Source organism: Olea europaea, chromosome 2, assembly GCF_002742605.1.
Source record: "Olea europaea var. sylvestris chromosome 2, O_europaea_v1, whole genome shotgun sequence".
In the NCBI taxonomy this organism is placed as follows: Eukaryota; Viridiplantae; Streptophyta; class Magnoliopsida; order Lamiales; family Oleaceae; genus Olea; species Olea europaea.
In genome coordinates this window covers 8,638,721-8,648,856 of record NC_036238.1, presented here as the reverse complement: position 1 = coordinate 8,648,856, position 10,136 = coordinate 8,638,721, and the positions used below count along the sequence as shown (strand labels likewise).

At 34.1% G+C, this 10,136-nt stretch overlaps 1 protein-coding gene across 1 annotated transcript; it reads right to left on the bottom strand.

Annotated features, from left to right (window-relative positions):
* Positions 1-8,676: 8,676 nt before the first annotated feature.
* LOC111372000 lies at positions 8,677-9,681 on the bottom strand. Its single transcript, XM_022994143.1, has one exon. The coding sequence runs from the start codon at positions 9,679-9,681 to the stop codon at positions 8,677-8,679; it is 1,005 nt and encodes a 334-aa protein (XP_022849911.1).
* Between the last annotated feature and the right edge of the window lie 455 nt (positions 9,682-10,136).

The following is a 10,136-nucleotide window of genomic DNA, read 5'->3' as shown; positions in this document are numbered from 1 at the left end:
CCTCAAGAATTAGGTTAAATAACAACTAAGAGTTATTTCCATAATGCGTGCACGTGGACTGTTACCTTGCGTTTACATGGTTTGCTTATTTCAGCCTCAAGTTTTGAAATTTTGAGCCTTGTGCATGCGCATGGTGATATCAACTATGGTCTATGGGAAAAATTACAAATTGGTCCCTGAATTTCTTCTGGGTATAGTTGATTACTTTTCGTACAATTTCACTACTTTGTTTTCTATTCTCACCCAGTTGATCTCGTGTAATGTTCAATCATCATTTTATTGTTTGGATAAACTATTAATATTTATACTTTAGTCCCTAAACTTTGAAAATTATTATGTTTCGGTTTTTCGTTCTCAATGAATATATTAAAATACATAGATAGGTATATAAAATACACTTATCAAACACCCTCAAACTTTAACATTTATTTATCCACAAAATTCTTAACGAACAATGAGTAATTGCTACTTTCCTGCAATGGGCTAAAGAAGCTACTCCATGGAGCACAAGCTAAATGTGTCGAGGAAAACTATAACATATTTCATCAAGCAAGTATGCAATAAATTATAACATGTCGTATATCTCAGGATTGAAATCATTATATTAAATCTATAAATGGATTCAAAATCAAAATACGGAAATTAACTTCTACTTACTCAATGTAAAGTTGATGTGGGTGTGTAAAAAATTAAGTGAAGCATCATAAGTTTACAAGTTAGTTCAATTTCTGATCTTTAATGATCGAATATATCATTTATACACTTTTGAGAAACACACCTTCAAATTTATTTTGATTTCTTCAATCTCCACATTTACTAATTACAAGTCAGTTTTTCAACAAATAAGGATTCTCCTTTGTTTTGATTTTTTCAATCCCTATGGCTCAATTGGACTAATAGTCCGTTGTCAAAAGTATAATTATCTCAAGTGGGTGTTTGTGGCTTAATTACAACAGTAGTGCATCTTCCATTTCATGCACCTATTTTTTACATTTATTGTGCGTAATCTATTTTATGCACTAGCTTGATCCCTTTTTAAATTTTCTTTTTAAGATTTTGAAGAAGTGTCCTCTTTGGAATCATATATATGTAAGCCCTTACTCGTGAATTATGATAGTTCTTTTTATCTAAAGATTAGCGTAATACCCCTCATTAAACACTCGTTATCAAAAATCAACATCGACTTTAAAATTCGCACCTAATCTTCATCTTATTGGACTAGACAATCTACACAAGAACTTGCACATATAAAATCTCTATTCATCTCAATATCTTTCTATAAATGTTCAATCATCCCAAAACTATACTTAAAATTGTCTAAGGATATATAATATTATAGTTTTCGAATTTAGCATTTGAGTTCTACTATTTCAACCTATTCAATATATGAATCAACTCATTTCTTTATCATGCACATCCGAGTTCTACTATTTAAATCTATTCAATATATGAATCAACTCATTTCTTTATTGTGCAAAACCTAATTCACCTGATCTATTAGAATCATATATCTCATGCATAAAGTAAATTAATCTAAGCATGCAACTTATTCATAATTCATAAATTAAAATATAGTTCAAAATATATTCCATAACCAACAAGCTTATCTAACTCACACAAGGAAGCAAACTAAAAAAACAAATAATATTTTTTTTTTTGAAATTTTTAAAACACTTCAATTTTTTCTATTGCTTCATATATAATAAAGCCATATAATTTCACATAAGCACATAAAAGGGGAAAAAACTCAATATTTTTTCCACACCCAATTTTAAATCAAATGTTGCACTCAATATCTTAAACTATAATCAAGTAAGCAAAATAAAAGAAGGGGAAAGAAGAACATAAGGCACTTTCTAAATAAATGTCTAACAATGAAGCTTGATTTAGAACGAAAGTATCAGATCTGAATGGTCCACATTTCTATGTTTTCCTTTTGTCCATGAAAGGGTTGTGTTTGGGAGTCATGTTTCTATAAAATAAATAAAACTCAATAATTCATTACTAACATAATTGTTGGACCTAATGTTTTCAATTGACCTCCCGGGCCATGATGTGAACTCAGCTTAATTACCAGTCGGCTTTGTGCAATTGATTGAACAATCACCAACTCCACGCAATTATATGACTCGACCCTAAAACAAATTTTGAGCCATTAGTAGCAACCTAATTTCATTAAAGTCACTCATGGCCCATTTCCCAACTCCTTGGACAGCTTATTACATTGCTCGTTTAGAAAGTGTTAGGTTTTATAGCATAATTGGCATGTCTATGAACAATACTTAATTGAACTTTTGTTAAAGTCAAGGACTTGGGTTGCAATTTGTAGATAGTTTAGGTTAGGGTTTGAGTTTGGAACAAGGTAGAAGAATCATTGAATTTTCGCTGGCTGCTCGCTAAGTTGTGGTTCAAGTGGTGGAAACAGAACCATTGTTGCTCGTTTGTCGCCCCTGCGACAGTGTTATGTAGCCAACCCTAATTCGTATTTTTAGAGTTCTATGCGGCCCATTCTTTCTATTCGTCTCCAAATATAAATACCCAATTCATTGACGAGTTTTCTGAGGTTGCTAGATTGTGCTTTCACTTCAACACAAATTCATAACATCTTTGAAAGTTCTAATGAGTGCCTTATTCATTGATTCATCCATATTGATCTTGTGATCCGACAACTTAGTTTTGAGAAAACATCAAAAGTTCAAGAATCCAAAACATCTTGCTTCCTTAGTTCTTTAAGGAATGGACTCTCTCATTGGGCATTGAGAGAGGTAGACTTCAAGCGTCGGAAAAGCAAAAGAATATGAGCTTCTTGGAATTCCCCTTGGAAGAGACAATTGGTAAAAAAATAAGGAAGCTGGAAAGAGACAGCAGATCTTGGAGGCTACAAGAGGTAGATCATGAAGTCTAGTAGAGTGTCTAGACAGCATCTACAAGCAGTAGATCATGAGACTAGAAGTTAATAGTGAATCTTAGAGATTACAGGAATTACAACAGCTAGAACTAGTGGAAGTTGCTAGGCTGGAATCACACTGTTATCCGAATTGTTTATAGTGGAGGTAAATGGTTTGGTTCTAGAGTTTTTCTCACGTTGGGTTTCTCCATCAACAAATTTTGTGTTTTTACTCCGTTCTATATTATAATTGCGGCATTTAGACATAGGGAAATAGGATTTTATGTTTAATCATTTAGAAATTAATTAAAAGTGACTTGTTGCTTTAATTAAACAATTTCGAACGTAAGATCAAACTAATATATTGTCTAGAACATAAACTTGGTAATCTTAAAAGTTAACGTAATATCCTGTGCATTTTTTACCAAACCCTCATGTGGTATCAGAGCCTAAAAACATGTTTTGACCTTAATTTGTCAAGATGAGTACTTAGTTGTCTGTCCTATCCTATTTTGATGGTAGTATCTATGCCTATTGGAAAGTTAGGATGAAAGATTTCCTTAAATATTTGGATGAACGAATCTGGTTGTGCGTGGTGAATGGGTGAAGTGCTCCTAGTACAATAGTAGATAATGTAGTAATCCCACTCCCATTGCTAGTTAGTTTAAAACACAACTGGATGAATGTAATTGGAATAGCAAAGCCCTACATGCCCTGTTCATGGCTGTTTTCCCATAAATTTTAGGCGAGTCTCCATGTGTGAAACAGCGAAAGAAGTTTGGGATATTTTAAAAACCACACATGAGGAAACTCAAGTGGTTAAAAACTCTAAGTTGCAAATGTTGACCATGAGGTTCGAGAAAATTAGAATGAGAGAGAATGAAAATTTTGATGAGTTTTATGTGAGTTTAAATAACATAGTAAATTCTAGTTTCCACTTGGGAGAAAAAATTTCATAGATCCTTACTCGAGCAATTAAGGCCTAAAATCACGGCAATTGAGGAATGTAAGGACATTGCTTCTATCAAAGTGGAAGAGTTAGTTGGATCCCTCTCAACTTAGAGCTGACCTTAGATAAACCTGCAAAAGAAAAGTCCATGGCCTTGAAATTTGTGGGGGATAAAATGACCAAATTATCTAATTTTGATTCATCGAGTGAGAAAGAGTTAGCTTATCTCGCTAAGAAATTCTAGAAAATGCTTAGGAATAAAAAGAAGCCTTATGAGAGACGTAGAGGTGTCCTGAGTGAATCTAGGAGAAGATTTAAATCAGTGAGATGCCATAATTGTGAAGGCTTTGGTCATGTTCGCAATAGATGAAATTGGGAAAAGGATATGAATGCTACTCTCACTGATGATGAGTGTAGCTTGGACAATCAGAATGAGAAATTCACTCGTAAGGAAAGTGGAAAATATATAGCCTTCATGGCTAGAACTAAGAATAGATCTGACCAAGGGAGTGAAATATATGAGGACATAGACAATGGTAAGGAAACTAAAGGAGATTCTGAATGTAAGGAAGATATCTAAGAGGTATATGAGAAAATGTATAAGGAGAGTCTTCAGATTCTTAATAAGAACAAAGCCATGGGTACAACGGTTGAGGAGCTTTAATTGGAGAAAAAGAAGTTAGTAGCGTACAATAAGGAATCTATCTCAATCCTAAGTAAACTGAAATCTATGAATGAAACCTTTGGAAACTCGGGTTAAGAATCTCACAAGTGAGCTTAAGAAGTCCTCTAGGAAAGTCAATGAGCCGATCGTCAAGAATGAGACATTAGAAATCCATGTTAAAAATCTTTTGAGCGATCCAGAGTTTTCTAAGTCTCAATAACTTGTGTAATACCCCGAGCTTCACGTTATACATATGGCCAATATGATTCATGCGTTTTCATGCTAATTACATTGTCATTTGCATCAATTTCCTAATTGCTTTCTCTTAAAATGGTGCATTCAATCATCGATGCTTTAAAATCTTTATAAGGTGATAATCTTCGACTCCTTGACCTAGGTGGTGAATTTTATATTGAGCTATGATAGAAAATTAGGTTAACTAAATGTTGGAAATTGGTTTGTTAAGCAATGAAAAATCGAGAAGGTCGGAAATTAGTATTGACAAAGGTTCAAGATTTCATTCGGTTGATCGAGGTCACCTTAAACCCTAGTTAGGTAATTGACATATTTTGGATATGAGGCATGAAGTGTCATGATCACAACGCAATAATATATGTCTCATATGACATTATAAATATTGAGGTGTGAATTGTTGAAATATGTTGACAATTGGGTGTCAATCAGGTAAGAAATTAAATGAACGGTTGAGGAATTAGCTCTACAAAATATGTTGAGATCTTAGGGCAAGTGAGATAGATTGTAAACACATCAAAATAAGCCAATGACACTCGATTTGTACCTACAAGGATAGATATAAAATCAGATTTTTACTACAAGTAACCACCTTATGCTTGGGATGTTTGTCATTTTAACACTCAATTTCTTCAATTTTAAGGCATCAATCTCGTGTCTACTCCCTAAGATCTTAATATATGATGAATATATATCTTATAATTCATAAATGGATATAAAAATAATGGTAGAAAAGTCAAACATTGTAGCCAAGATGACAGCTCCTGCTTATTACTCACCAAGGTTGCTTGACGTGGCTGCATCCCATAATATCCTTAATCCTTAAGTAATATGCACGACTTCAACCACTTAAAGACCACTCATTTACATCCTAGATAGTATATTAACTCCCTTAGCTCGTCTCTAAGTGATTCCAAGTGAAAAAGAGGGTGAAAGAGTCAAAGCGAAATAAAAACAAGAAGCTGCAATTTCTAGACAGCTTTGTTACTTCACGGTTTTGAGGTTTGTATCCATTATTTCTTAAGGGGTTTATAATTTCTTGAAAATCTGAACTTTCTTGTGATTAGTTTGGAGTGTTGTTAATGATTTTATGATGCCAAGATAGGGGTAATTAATTACAAGAACTTGAGAGAAAACAACTTTGGCAGAGATATAGGTTGCTGGATTTAAGTAGTTCATACCTTGATTTTGGGATGATACTTAGTGCGTAAATTATATCTATCGATATGAATGTTTTTATATGTAAGTATGAAGTGTATAAATGATTTTTAATGGCCTAGAATTCTATTGGTATCATACTAATAAAATGGAAACCGAAAACAGTCAAAGGGAAAAACCGCCTGATTTTGTGTAGTGGAAAATGGACTGTTTTTGAAGCTCAAAACATTTCATTTGTCACAACCTTATGACCTGATTATCTTCAAATATATTTTATAGGTGTGTGGTAAAAGTTTGGGAGCCGTTAAATGTAGGTAAGGGCATGAAAAAGAATTCAAAAAATGAGTGGACGGTGATGGAAAGCTAAAAAACAGATTCTGTCAATTTGGGTATTTAATGTGATTTCAACATTTATATGTCCATTAATAAACTCTTGGGCCTAGAAAATATAATCTAAGGAGTACTAGGTTAATGAAAACAATTGGATGATGTTGACGTCCATAATTGGACTCGAAAAATAGCAAGACTTATGGGATTAGTTTGTAATGTCATCGGTAACTTGCAATAATGATTTTGTCTAAATTGTTTTGGCGTGAATTGACGTATTTTGGGATTCTGTGTGTTAAGGTTAGTAAATGGAGGATTGCCTTTAATATTAGATGATAATACAGGTGATTTTTCGACGTTGAGTAAAAAAGGAAATTGATATACACTTCGTAGGAGCTTGCACATACAAAAGCGAAAGGTAAGTAAAAATCCATTTCCAACTATGATAAAGAACCTAGTATTTGCGATATGGTAATATTGAAATATTTACATGACTTTGATAAGATGCTTATAGCACATTATATGATGGTTATGATCGTCGAGTATGAGGTTGCGGAACCTATTGACATCTATTCTCATTGAATATGTCATTCATGAGCATTTTCATCTACAAGCACGACATGCGATCATGATTGAAAATTCTGCATGTGAAACATGATTTTAAAGTGAGTTTTCTTTATGAATATTTTTATTGACCACTATTAGGGCACCAAGGCATGTGAGGTATGCTTATGTGATATGTTTGGCAATGCGGGTGATACTTCTTGGGTGATTGCAAAGGTAAACAGTGGACGGGCCTTTGGTGATCACGGGAGGGTGGACCACTCAACTGTGCCCTTGTGATATTATGATTATTGGCGCTACTAGGTCGGAGACTTCTTGGTTGATCATAGGGGCAATTAGGAGATGGGCCTCTAATGGTCATGAGAGGATGGTCAACTCGCTGGTGTCGATTTCATATTGGTCATTTGATTATTGATATTGATATTATGTAGAGCACTATCCGGTGCATAGTAGGTGGGTCAAGGCCCCAATGAAATGAAATGTTTCAAATGAAATGATTTTAAGTCGACTTTAATGAATATTGGAATATGATGCTTCCTTATCGTAATATTTAAAGTAAATGACATAATGACATATATCCTTATTATTCATATTCATGACATGCATGATTTTTGCTTACTAAGTATCAGCTTATGTAGTTTTTGCATTTTAGGTGAGCCTGAAACTACATAGAGAGCACGGCTAGCTATAGAGCTCTTACGGGATTCTAGAGTTCGATGTACATGGATGACGACCTGTAGGGTTATTTTGTGGGCTGCTATTTTGAGTTTATAGCCTATTATGTTGTATGTTGGGATCCTTTGTTGTATATTTTTTGACATAGTATGTAGACATGTTTATAACCTCAAAATATATATATATTTGATTATGGCAATATGATTTTGAGTTAGAGACACAATTATGTCGTTTTATCAGGTAAAAAAAAAGTGAAATTCTATGCCTAGACCGAGTCATCAATTCCATTCCCACACAAGTTAATCGATAGTTATCTATATGAATGGGGGTGTGATAACTTGCCTTCATTGGTGGTTTGTTAAAGTTATATAACATTTTAGAAATGGGCAAGTTGGCTAGAAATAAGGGAGGTCTAGGATACAAGAGAAAAGATCATTATGTTGCTAGCACATCCAAAACCACATTTTCCCTGCCACAAACCAGCTAAACATGTGCCTAACCCCGAAAGGGATCTCTAGGATAGAGGTCTACGAGACAGCGTAGGACCCGTCGACCTAGGAATGGACAGCATTCACATAACATTGGCCCTAGATTTATCTCTACATGTTATCATTATGGAGATTTAGGCCTCATACGTCCTAGATGTCATCAGTACCTAAACAAGAATAGAAACATGAACTTCAATAGAAACAGTTTAAAACTCTCTACAGGGGTCATCTTAGCCGCCTAATGGGGGCAAAAAAAAAAAAAAAAAACCAGCACTTAAGATGAAAAATATGATTTGCCAGAAAAATGTGAAAATTTTGAAAAATAAATGCTCAAAGACAAGGGAGAAAAGAAAAAATGTTTAACTTATCTCGAAAGAGAAAGTTATCACAAAATTAATATCGATTGTCAAGATAAAATAAGAATTGACTATAAATGAATAATTGAGGACTAAATTATGTTAACAATGATGGACACGTTTTATGGTTATTTCTGTGTTCAACTTCAAATGATATCGGCCTACACACAAGGGGACTAGTTGAAGATATCCCATTTTTCACATCTCTAATTTTTAGACAAGGAGATTGAATTGCAGAAAAACAAAAAACACACAGAACAAAATAAAATAAAGTGTTTCATAGTACATTATTCACTACATAGTACAAGTTCATTATGCATATTGATGCAAATAGATTCCCAAAGAACTATGACATATCAAACTTGATATTGCTCTAGTTGAACATCTTTAGTCTTCAAAGGAACATATTCTCCAAGATACCCTCCAAGGTGATCTGCTAATGATGACTTATCGATGTTTTCGTGGTGATACGACTTGCAGATGAAGTAGATGATTGTCTGAATGATGAGGCCAAACAGGAGAACAATTGACAGCAAAAACAGGCATAAAAGTCCATACCCTATTCTGTTTACTAATCCAATATCTGCCTTCCTAGTAACTAAGCGATTTTCGAAAAACAGCTGAATTCCTGAAAAGCATAGGCCTAATACAAGAAAAACACAAAAAGAAACTCCCATTTTTCCTTTGATTAGAGCCTGACTTTTTGCCATGGCATTAAGGCCATAACTTTCTTCCAAAACCGAAACCACGGTTGCCAGATGATATATTAGGCTGATATATACCGAACCAATCAAGAATACTACGAACCAAAGTAAGGCAAAAGTCACCATAGCATTCTTTGATGATCCAACCAAAACAAGACCCAAAACTAAGATCAAGATCGCAACGAGATTGTACGCAAACATAATAATAAAATTCCATACGAAAGTAACCATAAGCCTCTTCCAAACCTTTGGAACCACACTCATGACCTTTCTGAAGCTAATTTCTTTGGCAGTATAAATACAGGCTATTGTATAAACCACAGCAGATGTAGAAAGGAGGGCAAGAATGATAAAGAAAATCACGTAGCCAATTTTGAACAGAATGAAGGCGGTCCATTCGGATGATAAAATACTCGAAATTTTGTTGTATGAAGAGGTACCCTCTGGAGTTCTATCCAATATGTATTCATCGTGCATGATATCTGCAAACAGAAGCTCTGAGATTTGGATGTGGGTTAAGTAGATGAAGGATAGAGGGATGATTAAGGCTATGGTTATTTGGCTGAAAATTTTTCTCCATGAAGCAACTATATTGAATGATTCTTTAAAGATTCCAAAGAACCCCATAAACTGTATTTCTTCTTGTTCCCTGTCCATGATTTCTACAAAACTTTTAGAGAATATGGATTTTGGATTGGAGTTGAGGGGAATTGGCACATATATGTGAAGATCGGGGTGGGTGATAGATTTTGAATAGTTGGAATTGGCCTTTTGGTCTTAAGGCAAACGGGAAATGGACGATTTCTTCGAAGAAATTTCACCTCCATTTATGTTTTCGGTCATTAATCTTTGTCATGAATGGCGTGGACAAGAAATCTACATTTCTTAAAGAATTGGGCAATTTGTCAACATGATTCCGCGTGCTCCACGATAAAAAATTAAAAATTAAATTAAATAACATAATTTACGTCGGCAATTATAATTTTTAAATTGGATTGCCAAATTGTAATTCACATTATAATATTCCTTGTCAAATTCAATTCCGATGGTCTTCGCAGTAATTAAAAAAAAAAAAAAAAGTTAAATCCTAACTTTGGGGGCCCCCCCCCTCT